This window comes from Rhododendron vialii, chromosome 7a (assembly GCF_030253575.1).
Source record: "Rhododendron vialii isolate Sample 1 chromosome 7a, ASM3025357v1".
In the NCBI taxonomy this organism is placed as follows: domain Eukaryota; kingdom Viridiplantae; phylum Streptophyta; class Magnoliopsida; order Ericales; family Ericaceae; genus Rhododendron; species Rhododendron vialii.
Window position 1 is genome coordinate 25,622,923 of NC_080563.1, and position 23,005 is coordinate 25,645,927.

General features: G+C 45.1%; 1 protein-coding gene across 1 annotated transcript; it reads right to left on the reverse strand.

The window, feature by feature from the left end:
• Positions 1–4,623: 4,623 nt before the first annotated feature.
• On the reverse strand, positions 4,624–5,247 carry LOC131332825 (uncharacterized). Its single transcript, XM_058367127.1, has one exon. It carries the CDS (start codon positions 5,245–5,247, stop codon positions 4,624–4,626), a length of 624 nt encoding a protein of 207 aa, XP_058223110.1.
• Positions 5,248–23,005: the final 17,758 nt, after the last annotated feature.

The following is a 23,005-nucleotide window of genomic DNA, read 5'->3' on the forward strand; positions in this document are numbered from 1 at the left end:
GTGAAGCCGTTACATTCCAGTGCTGTTCAGAGCACTACTTGAATTTGTCCACCTACACCCTTGTGTTTGTTGGTTTTTTTTTTTTTTTGAATATGGTTGGCACCGAACAATTGGAGGCTTGCCAGACCATAGGATGTAATTAAAACAGGTTTGAGGATGGCGCCGAACGATTTACGACCGCCATGCCTTGGTGAATGATGACTTTTAAAAATTTGCAAATCTCTTTAGTTTTAACTCCTTTCGGTATATGTCTTTACTGTGAAAAATATGCCAAGTCTTTTTGTTCGGATTGGATTTATGTGTGTAGCCAAGTATAAGCCCCCTGTCTTAGTGGATGGTCATAGTGTAAAAATGAGGGTAAGGCAAACAAATGGGTACACAATAAAATCATCAGTCGTTAATACTGAAAGTGCGAGTGGTCCATCCAAGGGAAAAGACTTGGGCTGCGAGAAGCTCACCCGAGCATACGTTGTATCAAGGGCTTTGAGAATTTCCTCCGAGCAAACAAACCATCATGGGCTACGAGAATTTTTCCCGAACATACAAACCATAGTGGGCTACGAGAATTTCGCCCGAACGAAAGTACCAAGGGCTACGAGAATTTCGCCCGAACGAATGAAGTGCATACCAAGCGTATTGGTCACGGGGAGGAAGTACCTGCGCCCACCGTGGGGCATGAACCCGGGGCTAGATGAGATACCCTAGTTAAAAAGAATAATAGGGAAACAACTGAATAAATAAGAAACTTGCATAAAGTAAACGACGCTCAAAGGCGTACATTCTGAACAAAAATATAAGTACAAGAGAAGACATGAAAAATGGAGGATGCCAGTACTAGCCATGGAATTTCTGAAGTTTTTGAGCATTCCATGGATTAGCAATTGGCGTTCCATCCATCTCAGCGAGTTTGTAAACGCCATGGCCAATCTTTTCCACGACTCGGTAGGGTCCTTCATAGGGATCCTTCAGCTTGGTTAGCTTTGATGCTTCGGTGACCATCCGAAGGACTAAGTCCCCAACGTTAAACGGACGAGGGCAGACATTTCGGTTGTAGCCCCTGGCTACTTCTTGCTAATACGCCGCATGCCGAAGGTTAGCATTATCACATAGTTCTTCGGCAAAGTCTAATTCGGACCCCACAAGAGCATTGTTATCCACAAGGTTAAAATTTTCTGTTCGGGCTGTTGGAATCATAGTAGACAAGGGGAGGACAGCTTCCATGTCGTAGGCCATAGCAAATGGGGTACGGCCTGTAGACCGCCGAGGGGTAGTACGATAGGCCCATAAAACATGTGAAAGCTCTTCCACCCACTTACCGAGTTTCCGGTCCAAACGGCGCTTAAGCCCTTGAGTGATCGTCTTGTTAGAAGCTTCGGCCTGTCCATTGCCCTGAGGATAGGCCATGGAGGAATTATGGATCGTGATGTGGCGCTTAGCATAAAAAGCTTTGATGGCGGATGCAACGAACTGGGAGCCATTGTCAGAAAGGATGGCGTAAGGTACGCTGAACCGTGAGATGATATGCTTCCAAATAAAACATTCCACGTCGCCTGCAGTTGTCTTGACCAAGGGGGAAGCTTCAACAAACTTAGTGAACAAATCTGTGGCTGTGAGCATATACTCAAATCCTCCTGGTGCCTTTGGCATCTTGCCAACTATGTCAAAAGACCAAACCACGAACGGCCATGGACTAGTGATCATTTTAAGGGGGAAGGCACGCTGGTGGATGAGAGACGCCTGCAGCTGGCACCGAACACATCGCTTCACGTACTCCTCCGACTGTTATACCATCTTCGGCCACCAATAGCCCTGCGTCAGCGCACGCTGTGCAAGGGACCGTCCTCCGGAATGCGCCCCACAGCTTCCTAAGTGGAGTTCCTCCAGAACAATCTTCACGTGGTCTTCGTGGATGACACGCAAATCTGGGCCAGTAAAAGTCCATCGGTAGAGGTTGTCGTTTGGATCCAGGAAAAAATTAGCTACTCGGCAACGAAGTGTGTATGCGTCGCATTTGTTCGATGGTAACACCTGATTCTTCAGATAATCAATTACTGGATCTAGTTGACTTGGACCGAGGGAAATCGCCATTACTAGTTGGCATGGCTGCTCGAAGCTCGGCATTGCGACTTCGTCAAAGACTATAGTGCGACTGCTCGAGGTCCGGTAAACCGAAGCAAGACCTGCTAGGGCGTCAGCATGCGCATTGTGCTCCCGAGCAATCCATTCCACTTCCACTCGGCCAAATCTTCGGAACAAGGTCAATACGTGGCTGACGTAAGCATTCATACGCTGGTCTTTGGCTTGATAATCGTCGTTTAAGTGACCCACAATAAGCTGAGAGTCACAAAAGATGTGAACCGAATCTGCATCAAGCCGAAGAGCAAGTTGGAGGCCTGCAATCAAAGCTTCATATTCTGCTTCGTTGTTCGTCGCCGGGTACCCAATCGAAACCACGCTTTCATGCACAGTCCCACTCGGAGACACAAGGACGATGCCCGCTCCAGCCCCGTGAACATTGGAGGCTCCATCAACAGTCATTCGCCAGGCGTCGCCAGAGAAGAGCCTCCATTGCCGCTTCTGTTTCTTGTGTCCCAGGGTGTACCGAGCGCGGAGGGGTTCTGCAGGACGGCTACATGGTTCTTCCAAAACTTCTTCGTCCTGAATCCGAGCTTCTTTTGCAGCGGTGGCCAAGGCATTGACCTCGTCTTGCAATCCAGGAGTGAGTTCGGCAAAGACGTCGGCCCAGGCCTGACCCTTGATGGCTGTCCGAGGCTCAAACTGGATGTCAAAATTGGCCAAGTCTTGAGAACATTTCAGGATCTGGCTTGACATGTCCGTCTTCCGAAGGACAGCTTTAAGAGGAAACTCAGTGAGGACCACAATCCTATGGGACTGAAAGTAAGGCAAGAGGCTCGTTTTAGCTTAAACGAGGGCCAATGCCAATTTCTCCATGGGCAGATACCTCGTCTGAGAGTCCGTCATCATTTTGCTTGAGTAGAAGATTGGTTGATGCTCCATCCCTTCTTTCCGAACAAGAACCGTGCTGGTAGCATGATCCGAAACAGCAAGGTAAAGATATAAATCTTCGTCAGGAAGGGGCTTGACGAGCAAAGGAGCGTGGGACAGGTATTGCTTTAAGGATTGCAAAGCCTGCTCACACTCTTCGGTCCATACAAATCTGCGTCGGCTAGTCGTGATAGCTCGAAAAAACGGACGGCAAAGATCGCCCAAATGTCGGATGAAACGGTTTAGAGCAACCAGCATTCCTGTAAGTCGTTGTACCTCTTTTATAGTAGTCAGAGCTCGGAGATTCTGCACGGCCAAGATCTGTGTGGGATCAGCTTCGATTCCTCGGCGGCTTACTATGTAACCAAAGAACTTCCCTGAGCTTACACCAAACGCACACTTCTCAGCATTGAGGCGCAACTTCCGTCGTTTCAAGACATCAAAGACCTCTCCCAGATCCCGAAGGTGGTCCCGAGTGAATGTGCTTTTGCAAACCAGATCATCGATATAAGCTTCTAATATTCTGCCGAGCATACCAGGAAACATCTTTGTGATGGAGCGTTGGAAGGTTGCACCAGCATTCTTCAGGCCGAATGGCACGACCTTGTAGCAGTAAGTTCCCTGAGAAGAAATAAAGGCCGTCTTCTCCTGATCTTCCAGAGCCAAAGCTATCTGATGATAGCCCCGGTATGTGTCCATAAAGCTTAGGCGTTCGCATCCTGCTGTTGCGTCCACCATTTGCTTAATCCGAGGGAGGGGAAATCGATCCATAGGACATGCGTCATTGAGGTTTGTGTAATCAACACAAACTCGTAGCTTCCCATTCTTCTTCGGCACAACCACTGGATTGGCAAGCCAGGTGGGATATAAAACTTCCCGAATGGCGCCAGCTTTTAACAGTTGATCCACTTCTGTCATTACGGCTTCGACGTGTGCGGCGGACGAGCGTCGAACTTTCTGCACCACCGGCCGCTTACTTGGATCAACATTCAATGCGTGCACGACAAACGTGGGATCCACACCCGGCATGTCTTGCTGAGTCCAAGCAAATACTTCTATGTTTCGCATCAGGAAGTCACACATCTCCTTGCATTCGGCCATGCTCAAAGAACTCCCAATTAAAAAATATCTTCCTTCACCCTCGGGGATTGAAAATCGTATTAACTCCTCGGTAGATCTTTGCTCGGCTGGCACACCAACATCTTCAATTAGTGGGACAGCAATGGCTGCCACGCATTGTACTTCCATAAAGCTCTGCTTGTTTGTTACAGTGCTGATGTAGCATTTCTTTGACTGGATCTGATCCCCTCAGAGGCTTTCCTGATGACCATTCCATCCAACAAATTTCACCACCTGGTGAAAGGTAGAAGCGACTGCCTTCATCTCGTGCAGCCAGGTTCGGTCGAGTATTACGTTGTATGGGCTGGGAGAAGCGGCCACCACAAACTCGATCTCAAGAACCCGTGATCCAGCCCGCACAGGAAGAGAGATTAAGCCGAGTGGCCAGACCGGGGCTCCAGTAAAACTGACGAGAGGAGTAGATGCTGTCCGAAGCTGAGCGGGAGATAATTCGAGGCTCTGAAATGTTGAATAAAACATTACGTCCGCCGAGCTTCCTTAATCTCTCAACACCCGCTGAACGATTGATCTATCAATAATAATAGTAACAACGAGGGCATCCGTGTGAGGGAGTTGCACACCTTTCAGGTCGTCAGACGTAAAAGTAATAGGGTTGCCGAGGCTCGGATCTTCCCATTTTCGCTTTCCCGAAATGCCAACGTTGCAAACAGGTAAAGAGGTGACGGCTCTGTCAATTTCTAAATGAAGCTCGGCTGCCCTATCTTCGGAAACTGGCCTTTGTATAATGCTTACGAGATTGCCGATGATCGGTGGAGGTGGAGGAAGTGAACTTCGCCGAATGTCAATCCACTGATTTAGATGCCCAGCGGCTGCAAGATCTTCTAGATACCGTTTGAAAGGTTGGCATTGTGTAGTATAGTGGCCACGCTCCTTGTGATACGTACACATCCCTGGTCCACTCCCGACGGTGCCTAAGAGTACTGTTCGCCAAACAAAGAATGGTAGTTTACCGATGATGTTGAGGAGTTTGTAGATAGGTTCGGTGAATGCCGTATGTTTGGCCACGTACTCGTCTGGCCGTGGTTCTCTCTTCGTTTGTTGCCACGACTGTGGCTGAGGGTGTTGCGGAGGTCGACCCTTGTTGATCAGCTTGTTGGTCATTTGGCCTGAACTGCCCTGGCCTCCTTGCCCCTGGCGAACGTTCACTATTTGTTTCTTCGGCCCAGTTGTTGTTTTGGCAGGTTCGGGAGCCTTTGGTGCATGTCACTCGGCCATGGCCTCTTCGTGAACACAATCCTTCTCGATTATGGTCATGAGCTCTCCCATTGTCTTAGGTGGGTTACGAGAAAGGTCACGAAACATTGCCGAGGTTGGATCCAATCCGTTCATAAACGACTCAGCCACGACTCCTTGATCGCAATCTGGGATAAGATTATAAACCTCCCAATAGCGCTAGGTATAAAGCCGTAGGGTTTCTCCAGCCGTTCTACGCATGTTCACCAGCATAGATAATGTCTTCGGTTGAATGTTGTTGGTTACAAAGCGTTTACTAAACTCTAACTCCAGCTCGTTGAAGCAAGTGATAGACTTGGGTTTCAATTGATTGTACCATAACATGATTGGTTCGCTCAACGTGAGTGGGAAGATCTTGCACATGAGGGCGTCGAAAAAGTTATGGAGGCTCATAGTTTGTCTGAAGAGACAAACGAACGCGACTGCGTCCTCCTTCGCCTCGTAACGTTTCAGCTTTGGCATGACGAACCGATCCGGCGGTCAGTCCTGTTGTATAGCATCGACGAAGGGGGAAGCCTTTGCCTTCCCGAGCCTTGAGTTGTCTTCTTGAATCGGGGTTTGGGGGACAATAGGGAGTGGAACTTCAACATGCTGTTCAGGAGTCTTTCTACGTTCTCATCGATGGTGCCGGTGATGTTCGTCTTTCTCCTTCAGCCGTTGAGTGGCTATAACGGAGGGCGCACGCGCTTCACATCTCAAGCCTGCCAAACGAGCATGCCGAGGCTCAAAACCTGGGCCGACTAGTTGATACATGGTTGGCAAGCCCGTGAATTGATTGTACAGGACAATCGTGTTGTCATGCTCCGAGTGATTTCCTTGGCCGTTTGCTCGGTGACGGCTGCTTGAGTTAGCCGAGTGTCGTCCTTCATGGCGTTCGGAATTATGTCGGGATCGTACCAAGTATTCCCAGTTGCTGCTGGTGTGTGTGCACCGAGGTGGATTGTTTAGATCCACGGGCCTCTTCTCACCTCTTGGACTCGGTTGCCGTTCAGAACGAAGTCTTGCTCGGGCTGACGCGTCTCCCTTACCGGTTCCGGCTGTGGAGCCTGTAGTTGAAGATCGTGAACTCTCTGCACGAATAATGCTCGTCAACCAAGGACGTGAAGCCGTTGGTGGTTGATATCCTTGGTCAAGATGCTCGAAGACAGTTCGACGCTCGAAAACGACGAGTTCGGTCGTTTGGGCTGGACGAGATGTTCTGCTTCGTTTGCGTAGCTCCTTCGGTCGGCTAGGTTCGATGGGATGCCCGTAAGTAGGTGTTACAGCCATCCCTCCATCCCGCTCCTCCAGCCGCTGTTGAAGCAAGGCAAAAACCGCCGCTTGACGTTTCTGCTCCACCAAAGCGACGTCTAACTCTGTGGGTGGAAAAGAAAGTTGGCGAGCCATGAGGGGAACCGTCCTAGCCGTTTGATGGGGTTCAAGGTTGATAGACCCATAACCCTCCAACCCGAGGGTGAAGTTCTCTGGGCCCGGAGGTGAGAGGCGCTGCGCCATTTGTTCCGTTCAATCGAGAAGAACAGGCAGAATTCGAACTGAGATCAAATCAGGCCCTCTATCCGGTATAATGAACACGAAGAACGTAATTCCCCAGCAGAGTCGCCAATTGTGGGGGTCGCTTTCTTCGTGATCTGTCCTGTGTATCTTTCCTTGTATGCTAGACCGTGGGAGACGGCGTTGAACTTGGTGTACCTGCAGAACCGGAGGGGGATGTTCCTCTGGGAAGAAGCTCTGACGAACTTGTCAGTAAATGGAGAAGACAAGAAGTATGGTAAGAAAATAGGCTAGTAGAGACAGAAGATTGTAGTTGAGAAGAAGTTTTTTTTTATCCCCTTTCTTAGTGATAATGCCCTTCTATTTATAGGCAAAGGGATAGAGTGTTAAGCAAGATGGCTCTGCTTTCCACCCGTCGAGTAACGCTCGGATGACGTCATGTAGCAGAGCTATTTAATGAGCGATACTTCCCAGATCTTACAGGGTCACATGGGTCGATGTCAGAAAGGTCACATCGCTCAGAGATGTCACTTCGAATATCAGAAAAGACAGCTTACTTATCATCGGATATTTCTGGAAGGTTCCATAAACGATGGTACTCGGTGGAACTCCCTTCTGATGGACGAAGCTGCTCCAAGCATTTGATGTGCTATCCGAAGAACAACTTTGCCGAACGAAAAAACGTCCTCGGGCAGAAGATATGACCACCGAGCGAACTCGAGTTTATGTTCGTTCGGATAGACGTGCAGCGTTCGGTGAAGCACCCGGGGATCCATCTATCCTTCAGAAGATTAACGATACATCACGCCCAAGCTCATCTTTATTTACAGATAAACTGAGATAACTTGACGACAGGCTAAATAGCGTGTGAACCTATCCCCCACCCCCCCCCCCCCCCCCCCCCCCCCCTCAATGGACCTTGTGAACCCTCGGATCTTTCGGCCCCCTACAGTAGCAATGTTTTAAAAATCGGACGGGTGAGCGAACTGGAAAAGGGGCCGGGTTTATAGTTCACCGGTTCAACCATGGTCGAATCGGAATTGAACCGTGACATCATAATTATATAAATAATACAGTATATTAATAAAATAAAAATATGATTTAAAATTACCTCACTATACAAAGTGAAAGAACTGGGCTTTGGGCTGCCTTCGCCGAGTCCCACGTCGGGGGGAAAATACTCTTAAGCCAGACTTCAAGCCTTTATATAATGCTTCTCTGCCCCACGGTGTACTATTGTAATACCACGTGCCTTAGCTGCGTTTGTCAGCATTAAATGCCAGCTGTGAGGAGAAGAGAGTAAATTAGTTCAAAATTTTAACATTACGGTTCGGTTCAATTGACCCGTACCCGGGTGGGCCGGTTCCACCGGCTTGGTCCGGTGGTTGTCATAAAGTAAGCTGTAAAAATGACGGATTTATTATGTATTTGGACCGGACAAAGGGTCAACTAACCGGTTCCACCGGCTTGGTCTGGTGGTTGTCATAAAGTAAGCTGTAAAAATGACGGATTTATTATAGTATTGCTCACGGTCCACTTTGGTTCGGATTTCTAGGAATCCGAGTACTGAACCGTTAGTCACAGTTTTTACAAAATGAAATCCGTGTCCGGACTAAAAGTCCTACGGTCCGGTTCCAATCTGAACCGTGACTCGCAGATCGGTTACGGTTTTGTCCACGGATTTTAGCAATAATAAAGCTCAAGCATATATCCCACAATAAAAGGTAAAAAAGCTACATTCAGAATTAAGTTTAACACCACCAGAAAGTACTTGTTATATAAACTACCAAAGGCTTACTTCATATATCAAATTCAAAAGAATCTAAAATACAAGTAGGATTGTATCATTATAGTACATTACATAACATAAAAGAACCGAAAAAGAAACAAACTATTGAAACTCAACTAGGGTTACTTGTAATTTATACGAAAAAACTACGATTTACTCCCTATATTTTATGTACATTTGCACTATATCCCATTATTAAGATAAAATACTAAAATTGGTGGAAAAAAGTGTTAACATTAATAACAATTTATTATGTAAATACACACATATATTATTTATATAAAATAAATCTCACGGTCCGGTTCGGTTAATTCACGGTTTCGTAATGAAAATCTGTGGATCGAACCGCGAGTCACGGTTTTCTAATTTTTCAATCCGTGTCTGGACCATTAATCCACAAACAAAATCCAAAAGGTACGATTTGATTCTGTCCGGACCGGTTTCACAGTTCACCAGATTTTTTGAGCAGCCCTAATTTATTATGTATTTGGACTGGACAAGGGGCCTGTAACGCCCCGAATTTTGGGTACGTTAATGAGGCATTTATTACATAATAAAGAGAGTCTGACTCATTATTACATCATAAATACATCATAAGTAAATGGTACATTTACTCAACAAGGGAGATAGCTAGGGTTCCTAACTATTGCTCCGCTTGCTCCTCCATTCTGGCAAGCTTCTCTGCTCCAAAAAGATTCCACGGTGAACTGTTCGTCTTGAACATCTACAAGGTCTGACACATTATACCAGCGTCACCACCGATATAATATGTCAGGGTCACCAAAGGTAACACCATGAGCTACAAAAGCTCAGCAGAACAATCTTATACCCGCAAACCCATAACTTACAAACAACAGGTTATAATAAAACATCGATTTCCACATGATATGTGTATACACAGCTACAAAAGACAATATCAATAACACATCCACAATCGCTATATAACTATCGTTGGTGTCCAAGATTCTTCGAGTTTCTCCTACGCAACTCATCGTAGACCGTGTCTCCATTTTCATTTTACTTTTCTAAATCAACATTTCCAAAATAGTTTTTAACACACCCAACCTCGGTTCCGCCTCGCCGGTCTCCCGAGTATCTTCACAACGGTTCCGCCGCGCCGGGTTCCCATTGGCACACATTTGCATTGGCTCTATACCGCGGATAACCAAGCCACACACCCAACCTCGGTTCCGCCGCGCCGGGTTTCCGAGTATCCTCACAATGGTTCCGCCGCGCCGGGTTCCCATTGGCACACAATTGCATTGGCTCCGTACCGCGGATAACCAAGCCACACACCCAACCTCGGTTCCACCGCGCCGGTCTCCCGAGTATCCTCACAATGGTTTCGCTGCGCCGGGTTCCATGTTTCTACTTTCTCGGTTCTCGTGTCTCGTTTACATGCAAAGATTCCGCGGTAGGACAAAAGTAAGCATGAAACATTTTAACAAGATCATCCAACTCAATACTACTTATCATGCTCAATCACCACTTATAGCATAACACCACATGTACGGACGCCCTTGGAGTGATATCACTTATGCTTACGAAAAGCACAACGCCACATGTACGGACGCCCTTGGAGTGAAATCACTTATGCTTTATCACACCATAAGTAATACAAGCAACTCATAAATGCATACTCATAACCATCTTAAATATCAAAAAATACAACTACTTCGAGATAAGTAAGTAAGGATGCACTACATATAATTAGGAGTAGTAGATAGGGAGAATCTACTGTTCTTCTTGGCGGTAGTGACGACTACGAAAGGCAAGTTGGCTATCGGACGAAGTAACCTCCTACGGAATGCTCCCGGTAGCTTCGAAAGAGAAGGGTCTCTCTCGAAACCTAATCTTGACTAAACTACTTAAGCTTTTTAGATCGGAGGGTGGTCGAGTGGCGGTCTAGTGGCAGCTTTGGATGAGTTTCTTGAAGAACACAAGAAAAACTCAAGAACAAAGGAAGAACTAACAAGAACAAGAAAGAACACAAATCTTTCTTGAGAGAGAAGTTGCTAGGTGAGGGTGTGAGTTAAAATGCTTGGAATGGGGTCCTATTTATAGGAAAAACCATGGCTCTCGCTCTCTTCTCTTAAAGCCCCCCCCCCCCCCCCCCATAGCTCACAATTTGACAATTGTCATGCACTCATGGAAGATCAAAGCCTACCCTAAGCTTGCATGGCTAAATGGTCTACCTTGGATGGATTATGGAAGATTTGTTGGAAGGAAAGGAGACAATGGTACAAGATTTGGTCTTAAACAATAATAGAAGTACAAGGGGGAGATAGATTTAGGCTAGAAAGAATATTTACCCAAGGATTTGAAAAGATGAAGAAAGATCATGGAAGGTACAACCAATCTTCCTCTCTCTTTCCTCCTTCCTCTTTCTCTCTCTCCCTCTCTCTCTCCCTCTCGGCTTCTCTCTCCCCTCTCTCTCTCTCTCACGGCCTCTCTCTCTCTCCTCTCTCTCTTTCTCAAGTACTAGCATATATATATGTATATATATTACAATGTGCAAGAATACAAATAAGTACTTTTGTACAAAAGATCAAAGTAGTCTTTAAAGGTCAAGATTTTCTCAATAAACTAATAAATGGGCACATGTGTACTAAGACAATATTTAAATCATCCAAGTACTTATATAATACATACATATGTACTAATGTACTCTAGGTAGTTCAACTCCCCATTAAACTAATCCAATTGGGTACAAAACCCCAATATAAAATAATAAAAGAGTACTTTAAGAATCTTAGGCTTTTAAATCCAAGGTACATACACATAATAAAATATTGGTACATCATCCCATGGGTTTTTAGAAAAGACTAGTTTATTAAAACCCTTGTACTTAGTTGAAAGACCAACCTATTACCCAATGGATAATAAATCCCCTAACTTTTATTATCCAATGGACAAAAGTTAAAAGAAAACTTTTATATTAAAATAATCAAAGTTGTCCTTTAAAGCATGTGACAAAAGCCCTATATTTAAATATATGTGTGGTACCAAGTACCCCAATTAAATAAAAAGGCTAGGATTCTCCCCATTAGATTATAATAGAGTACAAGTACTAGTTTAATAAATAAAGTACTTTAGAAATCTAAGGTTTAGATATACCCCAATATTTTAATGTATAAAGGTACATGGGAATCCAAATCCTGATTATAAAAATAAAACTTTGTACCATGTTGGAAGATTAGGGCTATTATCCAATGGATAATAATTTCCCTTGTGGTTAATAACCAATGGACAAAGGAGGGATGGGAGAATCCCCAATAAACAAAGAATATATGTACTTTGCACATGTGAACATACACCATTAAAATACTATATCTTGTACTTACCAAAATATTGTCCAATGGACAAAGATTACCCTAATATCTATTGACCAATGGGTAAAGGCAAAAGGTTCAAAAAGGTCCAAAAGGTTCATCTAGTAACTAAGTGAGTTTGGTTGCTTGGTTCCTCCAAGTAGTCGGTTGGAATCTAATACGATTGGCTCCGAAGGACTAGAATCTAATTATGACGGATTGCTGAAAGTAAAAATAAGTAATTCAAATAAAATTCAAATATTTAACGAAATTTTTATTGACCAAAATTCAGGGGCGTCACAGGGCCAGTTGACAGGTTACAAATTTATTATATATGTATTTGGACCAGACAAGGGGCTAGTTGATGGGTTACAGATTTAATATGTATTTGGACCGAACAAGGGGCCAGTTGATGGGCTAACTGATTGAACGGACCAGTTTGGTTCGATTTCTAAAACATTGTTAGGCAGGACTCAATCCTAAAAGCTAGCTTTTAAAATGAAGGCATCCTCACGCTTATATACTTCATTTTACTTTGGTACAAAGGCAATGTGAAACTTCGCTTCATACCCCATGCTCACTCGGTAGCACCTATTGCGTGCAGGCCAGAAACAAACACCCTACTCATCTCTGGTACCTAACTCTGATATCGTGTTACACTATCTTGGATAAAAATTGAACTTATCCCCAAAAACATGAGGATGCCCTCACGCTCGTATATTTCATATAACTTTGGTATCAGGCGATGTGGGACTTCGCTTCCCAGAGACAAGCCCTCTCCATTAAAGAAGTCAAGTACCATCACAATGGTTGCACCCAAACTCCATGTTTGCTTTTCCAGTTAAGTTGATTTACATTCTACCAAGTCGTCGCAACTATTGCTTTCAGATCCGAACATCTCGCAAACTAAGGGTAGGAAAAAAGATGTGCAAGGAAAAGATGATAATATACACTCCAAAAGATTGAAAAGCGGTATTGAGTTGGCATTAGAGTGTAGACACCCTAATCTGGGCTTCAAGATTAGTTTACTTTCGGTTTGGATTCTCCGATAATGAAACGGATCACAAACACTCCGAGAATGTCGAGTGTTTGAGCTTCGAGTGTTTGATAGCCTTTTTGAACCCTTGAACCTAGCCTAAGTCTTTCAAAACCCCCAAAACCACGCGTTGGTTGAGACCCAACACACGTGGGTCAAAGTGCCAGGTATTGCTCAAATGGTCAGGTTTGACTGTGGACCAGCATAGGGTGGCTTGGACTCGCGCGCGCTAGTCCATAACTAGTGCACGCTAGTCAACCTAAGGCGTTGACTTGCACACGCAGGTCCCTGACTCGCGCGCGCCGGTCAGCGTCTGGTCAAATTTACTTTTTTTAGCATGCAGAAGTCATTATTAGTGGCGTACAGCACATTAGAAGCTTCTATTTTGCTTGAAAAGTAGTATCCGGGCAGGGAGGTGTCCACATCCCACAAATCTCCCACCAACCTTTCCAGATGAGGAAATTTGGCCACCAACCCAACCCTAACCAACCTTGCTGGCTAGTTATTTCACCATGTTCACCACCATTCCTCCTCCTATATATAGCCCCCAGGTTATATATTTTCACACCTTGAGTTACCATTTTAGCTACAAACCTTCTTTCTTCTTTGCAAACCAAGGAGATACATAGGTACTCAAGAACATAGCTTGTTCTTGATCCTCAAAACACTCAAACAAACACCTCAATCAAGCCTCAAACCTCAAAGCTCAAACACTTTTCAAACCTCAAAAACCAAAGGTATAACACCTTTGTACTGCTTTCTGTTCTGATCTCGGAGGGGGGCTGGCAGGGTCAAGGCTGATAATCAATACCAGTCATGGCTTTAAAGCTAGCAAGGTTTCAAAAATTGTCATGGTAAGAACCAGCGCACGTCGGTCCCATGTACGCGCGCGCCATTCTGTGGCTGTGCGCGCGGATCTGCGTGGGGATTGGTGTCTTACTGTTTTAAGCTCTTCTTTCCATACACATCACTGCAAGCATGCTAAAAACTAGTTTACTACTTTTCTTAGTTAAAACTACTAGTTTTAGTTCAATATGTGTTTCTGCTGCTATGGAGTATCCCTGGGATCATTCTGGATATGTCCCAGAACCCAGAAACATGTAAAATCAAACACTGGTTTGCAAGCTCAGACCTGCGCGCGACAATGGATGACCCGCGCGCGTAGGTCGCTTCCTGACCAGTGAGTGGCCTTTGCATGGGTAACTAGGCTTTGGTCACTATTTTGTCACCACTCTATTCATGGGGTGCTTTGTTAATTTGTAGGGCTTTTCAGTCTATAGATTGTATATTAACTGCCTATGAACTGTTTGGTTTGTGATGGGTGTGCACTGGTCCTTCAGAGCCCAGAGGGTTTGAAAATAAGAGCTGTGGGCTTAGGCTTACTGGCACCAGCAAGTAGTATGCGCGCAGGTGTGATGAGCATTCAGTGTCTTGATCAGTGCATGCTAGTTTCTTTCTGCGCACGACACTCCAAAACAGGGGCCTTCCAGTCTATTTAAAACTCCCACAACAATCTACTTTCATCCTATACTAACTGTTCGAGCATGCCATCTATCACATCCTGCAAACTATTACAGCTTTAATCCCTATTAAACTGTTCTCCGTCCCTAATTGGCTGAAAGAATTGATTAATCAAACAGAATTGCAAATGCCTAAGTAGAGACCGATCTCCGGATTGGACGAGAGGGGTATCTTAAAACCCTTCCCTTCTCATAACCGGGCTCTCGAACCCAGATTTGATTATGACGGACTAGTACCTTCACTTTTTCAAATTAAAACAGCGTAAAAGGAGTTTTGAGTTCGATTCCTTGGGTGCCGGACCTTCAAACCCAAGTGGCGACTCTGAATTGAGCGCTCGTCCCGCTAGCGCTCCCTCAATCCGCCTTGTGCATTTTTCAGGGCACGTTGCCCACAGTGGCGACTCTGCTAGGAATCTAACCAATATTGGTCTATACTTATAATTTAATATGCTTAAGAACAATCCCACAAAAATCTGTCAAAATAGTGAGCTTCGCGGTACTAAAGAAAGGGTTGGTGATTTAACAGGACCCTCATGTCCGACCTTCCCGACTGGGGCTTTTTCGATTATTCTCTCGTGTAGTTTCCTCAAAGTATGGATTAAATAAAGTGAGCCAAATTTGAAACGGCATTTGCTAATTTGCGATTCTATTCCATTATCAATTTCTTTAGTATCTCACTTGCATCGATGTTGGATAGCTGCATTGGAGCGTTTTAGAAAGCCGGCACGGTTTACTGGAGCCCGAGGACCCCGAATGCCCAACAACCTTCGATGATGATAAGTCATTCTATCGTTTGATTGTTGCCCTGCGGTTACACGGGTAGCGGGATGTATATCTTGGCTTCAGTCAGAGGAACCCCTTCAAACCAAAATCGGCCTTTGCATATACAAAGCAATAGAACTCTTCAAACTAGGACAGGTATCTACAGGGTAAGATCTACTTGCATCTAACCCCATATACAGTCTACGTATTACTGCTTTTCCTATCGCATGCACTATACATACATACCATTTTGCGTAGGAGCATGTTTAGGGCGGCTTCTAGGTTGTTTTTCTTTTGAGTTTGTCTTACGCTTATTAGGACGCTGCCATGACCCGATGAAGAGTCGTGTATCTCAATGGTGCACATTATCAATTTTCAAAGTCCTTAGATCAACGAGACTTTCGGAAATCAAACCTTTTTAAGTCCTTGGCTCATGCCCGATTGAGGATTCAACCAAAAAATAAAGAACCGCAAAGTATTGATGCCGTGATACTGATATCATTCCGGTTACAAGTGCAAAGTCACTTACACCGCCCCGGCTAAAGTGTGATGTCGCTGATGCCACCCCGAATAAGGTGTCATGCCATCAATACCGAGTTGTTCCAAGTTCAAAGTAGAAACTTCGAGAACGGAATAGTCATAGGCTTAGACTATTTTGACATCTCTTAGTATTAGTTGATTCAAACAAGGATACACTCTCAAAAAGAATTCTGAGGATTTTGGCAGCGTCCGAACATCATGAGACAAACTCATTTTTAGTTGTAGAGTCTAAAAGGACACCGACGACGATGATGTGTGCATTGCATTCTTCTTGCAAATAACTGCTGCATGAACGTCACTGAGCTTTCAATTGCTTTACTGTCTAGTTTGGAACCATTGCAGGAAACAAGAGAGTACCGAAAGGAAGAGCCAAACCTACTTGGGAATATCTTCAGAATCCAGTTCAAAGGCTTGTTAGGCTAGGACCCCAATCAGTTGCAACGGAGGTTTCTCCAGGTTCACTGTTCGCCGCCCTAGAGTCGGGTTCGCCATTGATATTGCAAAAAGCCATGCCGCCAGCTTCCCCATCTACAACATCTTCATCAAGCTCTTCTGAAAAACCTATGATGGCAGACCAACCCCTCAGTCTTGAAACTGTGCTCACAAATCTGTAGAATAGTCTCACTGCTATGCAACAAAGGGCTAACCAACTGATGCTTCCATCGCCGGCTTGAATGATCTGATCACTGCTCGACTTTTGCCAACTCCCGAAGAGGAAAGTGTGGACTTGGAGGATGAGGACATCCATGTGGAGCCTGTCTTGGTTCCGAATCCAAACCAAGAAGGGTGCCTCTTTGTTCAACACTTACCAAGAGAGGCATGTGCACCTGTCCCAAACCAAAATCTTGTGGGTGGTGGACCTGATCAAAATCCTAAAATGGCTGCTCTGATGGCTAAGATTGTCAAGCTCGAGGAGATTGTCTCCAAATCTGAAAAACTAGGGGCTGGCAATTTGGACATGGACCGACTCTACCTCTATCCTAATGCAAGGCTCCCTGAGAGGTTTAAAATGCCAGACTTCTCCAAGTTCGATGGGACTGGTGACCCGAAGTTTGTTGTGTTATCATGCTGCTATGAAGCTGCTTGGCATCGAGGATGATGCAATGGCTCAAATGTTCCCTCAAACGCTCTCTGGCCCGGCTTTTCAATAGTTTCTGTCTCTTGACATCTCCAAAAGAAGAACTTGGGAGGATATTTGGGTTGCCTTTGTTGCACAATACAATTACAACTCTCAACTCAAGATGACTACTCGTGAGTTGGAGTCCACCAAAATGGAAGCAAAGGAGTCCTTTGCGGATTTCGTTAAGAGGTGAAGAGCCAAAACCGCTCTAATGACTGAGCGCCTGAGCGAGAGGGATCAACTCCGCATCATCTCGCGCAATCTTTAGCCCGACTATGCCAAGAACCTTGTGTTGGTTCAAGCATCTGCAAACTTTGAGACTTTCTTTGAGTCTAGTTTGGCCATTGAGGATGCACTGCAGAGTGGAATTCTGCCTGGGGGGAGAGTCCTCCTCATTAAAAGCTAACCGAGGGCTCACTCTAGAAATAGTAGCGCACTGTTTGGTGGTAGCAATTACGCCAACGAGACTATAAATGGGGACAACGCTGCTGCTTCCCCCAACCATGCCGCCAACATCAATCAGGTTCAAAATGCCTAAAGCTACCGGGTCCAAACCCAACCTTGGAGTTTCTCTGTCTTTGAGGCACCTCTGTCTATAGTTGTGGAAAAACTTGTCAAGTCTGGGCATCTCAAACCTTTGACCCCAACTCCTCCACCCAAAGTCTTACCTTCCGGTTACAAGCCTAACCTCTTTGCGCCTTCCACCAAATGCCTGACCATCCTACTGACACGTGCTATCGTCTTTGACATGAGATTCAAGATCTCATTGACAATGGTACGGTTCAAGTTCCACCAAATCCCAATGTCATCTCCAACTCCTTGCCTCAACAAAACTTTGACCCTCTGGTTGGTCAGATATCTATCACCTCCACTCAAATCAACCTGAGCTCCACCATATTCAACCCTAGCCACTATGTTGTCCCTCAAAACCAACCCAAACCAGTTGTGTCTATCTCGTATGAATCCGAGGTTGGCATGTTGGCCATAGGTTGCGGAATGGAAGATGCCCCAAAGCTGAAAAGCACTGGTTGAAGACCGAACCGATCAATCAAAGGAAGGGCTGACGGGCTGAGGTTCATTGTTCAAGGGAGCACAGAGTAGGTTTGGTCAAAGAAGCTGAGGAAGCCAAAGTGCTATTGCTTGGGCCTGATATCCTCTAGATCCCACCTTTCCGTGAGGAAGCCAAGGGTAACTATACAAGTTGCATTTTCAAATCGCGTCTATTTTGCATTGACACTTTTGAGTCTGAGTCTGACACAGTGTCTGTTAAGTCGTCTAAGCCTAGCTCTAAGTCGGAGTTTGTGCCTCTCGGCCCTCCATGTCGTAGCTTATATTTTCAATTCGAGTTTTTCATTGTACTTGGCAACTCGGAGGGTTCTTTTATGATATGCATTATCTTGCTTCTAAGTACTTCGTTGGCTTTTGAATGAACTGTGTCGACCCTAATGACGAAGGGATAGATTTCGATGGGAACATCCCCAAGGAAATGTGTGCCCTCGCTGAAAGGGAAGATGAAAGGCATCCTCAGCCTATTAATTGAAATAGTAGTTTTCAAATAAACTAGAAAGATGAGGTAGACCTCCAAATGGTTCAAATTGGTTCAACACTGTCCCCAGAGGAGCATTGTACCCGGTCAGACAGGCCTGAAAAATTCATCAACATCTTGGCATGGTTTCAGAAAGACATGTCTGCATTGATCCAGGGACAAAGAAGCATCAAGTCCCTTTACTCCAGGCCTCGTACCATGTTCAAAGCAGCAACAGCGGCATTCCGCCAAGTATAAGTTAGAAAGTGTAAAAAAGGCCCGGAGCAAGGAGTTTCAACCGAAGTGCTCAAGATCCTTCATCATCAAAGCTATTATATCTGGGGCTATGGCCAAAAATCATCGACCTCGATGGCAATGAATTCAATGCCACTGTCAACATGGATCAAGTCAAAAGCCTTTTTCCTGAGAGAAGCTCGTTGGGCTGAAAACCCCAAGAGTGGGCAGTTCCAAGCTAAAGTTAGAGCAAGTCTGCTAAATCGAAAACCTATGAAGGCGGTCTAGGCAAAGGTAAATAGGCAATATTTGAAAGCTCACTAGACTGAAAACCCGAATGGGCGGTTCTAGACAAAAGTTAGAGCGTAAAAAGTGAGGTAAAACTCACGAGTGAACCTTGGCCTAAACTACGTTTTGACCTGATTCCCAAAATGGGATACGTAGGCAGTCTCTCTTTAAGACTCAGTCACAATCTATCAATTTGATCCAAGGCTTCGGTGCATTGCCATGGTCGAGAAGAAGATAAGCTTCATATGTGCAGAAGGGAGGGAAAACCTTTCATCTTTCAATTTTGTTTCAAACTACTATTTCAATTTCAAAGCTGAGCAAAAGCCTTAAAAGATTTTAAGCATAAAAAACAGAATGAAATGCTGTCAAGGCCTAACGGCTCAAAGTTTATTCTAAGTTCGGCGAAGTCTGGTGTAAGCAGTTGCAGCGGACTCGTAGTTACGCGCACTAATTTGAGGTTCAGACGCGCTTGCTCAAAATGATGCGCGTTGGTCTCAAACCTATGCGCGTTTATTCAATTCCAACAGCAGTCAGCTACTGCCTCCAACTTATCATTTTCCATCTCAAGTTCAATGCACTTTGAATGTCGTTCAAGGGATTTTTGCCAAGTTTTGTCATGCCATGCAAGTCATATGGACCTAATGTGCAGGACTGCACGGAGGTGTCAATTTCAATCCGGGCCTATACGTGTCTTTATCTGCGTCTTATGTCCGTCTTTGTGACATTTTTCCAATTTTTCAATCCATTGTCGTTTCGGGATGCTTTTCCCAGTTTTGTCAGTTCATTTAGGTCATTATACACCTATTTGACCTTATGCAAGTGTCAGTTTCACCTGTCAAGAGGATATTTTGAGTTTTGGCTCGTTAATGCCCAAAATTTCATTATTTTCCATAAGTTTAGGAGCCCGTGTCGCATCCGGGGCTTTTATTCCTTTTTGTTTGAGCTAGGCAAGGTTGTACATATATGTGTGTCTGCCCATCGGCTCAGTTCGCTTGTCAATGCAAAATAGATATTAGCGGTTGGTTTCTGCATTCTCTTAGACACTTGCAAAGAGAATCAATAAACTAGAAAATGCATTTTTTTACATTGCTACCCTTGCTTCTTTAATCCACAAGCAGTGGAAGTCTTTTGAACAGCAAGGGCACGTCAGCCCAAGGCCAAGCAAGGCATATCTACGGGGCACATCTGCCCGAACATTGAAGAAAGGGCACGCAAGCCCATTGCCACTACCGAATGTCAATTGGGGCATGCCGACCCGCTCAAACGTCTATCTATCTGGGTGTGCATCTCAGCAGCAAAAGACAGTAAAGTACAAGGTGTAACAACCAGACTCTCCAAGCACCACAACCAAAGACATAATAAAATCGCGTGTTCTTCTCCACTAGTTCAAAATAAAAAACAAAACAATTATTGGAAAGCCAATTCCCACCTCCTTAAATACTTAAGGAGTTTCAGTAAACTATTCTCACACACCCTTGTCAATGCAACATACCTGTCTCACTCCTTTTCTTCTTCCCATTTCCCTCCCTACAGTTCCTTAAACCAGCTCCTTTTCTCCCAATCTTTCTCCCCCCTAACACCTCGTTTTTGTTCTTTTTAAAGAGTCAAGCCCAATCATTTCTTATGAATGCCCAAACGGTGAACTAGTGTCCATTCATTTGGCTTTTGTTTTTCTTTTACCCCCATTCTCTCCTCCATGTGTTCACAACAACCAAATCCACACACAACACAAGCCCTTCACGTGCCGCACCACCTCAACCAGCTAACAACAATCTCCATGTAAATGAGTATTTCTTTTATTAACTCCTGAATTTTGTAGGAGCACGACCTCACTCTTCCACCACACCACACACGTGGCTCACATAAAACAAGTCTAACTTTTAACATAATAAATTCTTCTTTTGTTATAATAAGAGCTGGGTCTCACACAAGGGCTCAGTGATAGTCCTTACGCATCATTGCCCTCCTAGGAGCCGCCCTTAGCTAGGGTCTGCATTTTCAGTTTGTGTATTCATATAGTATACATCTTTGCATATTGTGTACATCAACTATTGAAAACAGGAAGGTGACCAGTTTGTGGGAGTTTATACCCGAATGGTTGCCATCAAGTCTTTGTTTGCCGAAGGGTGCGATACAATCTCCTGCGGTATTGTTCTTGTTGATCAGTGGAGGCAATGGAAATCTCCCTATCCACGATTTGTTTCCCTACAGATGTGATTGAAAATCTCTTCCAGTCTATTATTCTCGTTGTTCAGCGGAGGCAATGGAATCTCCCTATCTACGATTTGTTTCCCGACGGATGTGATTGAAAATCTCTTTCGGTCTATTGTTATCGTTGCTCAGCAGATGCGAAGAAATCTTCCTAATCCTCAATTTGTTTACCGAAGGGGATGCGATCGAAAAATCTCCTATGGTTTTGTCATCTTTGTCCTAATAGGATGCGATGAAATCTCCTACCTATCCAAATCAACGACGGCACGACCTACCCGTCTCAATCAATGATAGCACAATCAGCCCGTCCAAATGAATGACGGCACGATCTGCCCGTCCAAAATCAATGACGGCGTGACCTGCCCGTCCAAATCAACGATGGCACGATCTGCCCATCGACTTCAATGACAGCCAATCCTGTCCAATCCATGAAGGCACGATCTGCCGGTCGACTTCAACGACAGTCGGTCCTATCCAATCCACAACCGCACGTTCATCCTAAAATATGATCTGCCAGTCTTGTCCAATCCACAACGGCACGTTCATCCAGAAATATGATCAGTCGGTCCTGTCCAATCCTCAATGGCTCGATCATCCTGAAGAATGATCTGTTCATTTCCACCCGTCAGCGATGATCAGCCATATCATCAACGACGATCAGCCATATTGTCCGTCTCAATCATTCAACGACGATCAACCATATCATCGACGATCAGCCATATCGTCCATTTCCATCCATCAATGATGATCAGCCATATCATCAACAACGATCAGCCATATCGTCCTTTCAATTTATCAATGAGGATTAGACTATCGTCCACGTTAACTCTCTCAACGGCGATCAGAATATCGTCCAATCAATCCACAACAACGATCAGAATATCGTTCAATGGTCAACCCATTTGCAACTAATTATTCCCCAGGAGAGTCTGCCTCGACCTGCCCCAAATGACTACCTCTACTTCAGTCTAGCTTCACGCGCATCTTCCAGCAACCTTATTGCTCTGTCTCGGATGGTCTTTGATAAGGAGATTGGCGCTGATTCCCAACAGATGGAATTCAACCTGCCTGACACGACCTACCCGTGTTTGTTGGAATGCTTTGTGCCGAGGATAGCTTGATCCCCAGCAATGACGGCCTGCCCGGTCCAAATCTGCGGCGACAGCCTGTCCTGCCCAAATTCGATCAACAAGCGGTGATTCACTCGTCCACTTCTACTTCCATCCCCGGCAATGGACCGCCCGTCCATTCCACCAATCAGGTTCTTTAAGTTTACTTGTCTACTTTGCTAGTATGTTCTACTCTAAATTGCCTTAAAGGGTGTCTAGAAATCTTTGACGTTACTTATACCAAATCGGTGGTGCTTCAAGTGCCGTCAAAGAGTGGCTACTGTAGTCACCCCAATCTGGGCTTCCAGAATAGTTTACTTTCGATTTTTGATCCTCCGATAATGAAACGGATCATAAACACCTCGAGAATGTCGAGTGTTTGAGCTTTGAGTGTTTGATACCCATTTTGAACCCTTGAACCTAGCCTAAGCCTATTAAAACCCCCAAAACCCTACTAGCACACGTTGGTTGAGACCCACCGCGCGTGGGTCAAAGTGCCAAGTATTGGTCAAATGGTCATGTTTGACCGTGGATCAGCACAGGGTGGCTTGGACTCGCACACGCTAGTTCACAACTGGTGCGCGTAAGTCAACCTATGGCGTTGACTCGCACGCGCAGGTCCCAGACTCACACGCGTCGGTCAACATCTGGTCAAATTTGCTTTATTCAGCATGCAGAAGTCAATTATTA

Excerpts from the sequence above, each read along its gene's own strand:
- LOC131332825 (XM_058367127.1), bottom strand. The coding sequence starts at position 5,247 with ATGACCAACAAGCTGATCAACAAGGGTCGACCTCCGCAACACCCTCAG.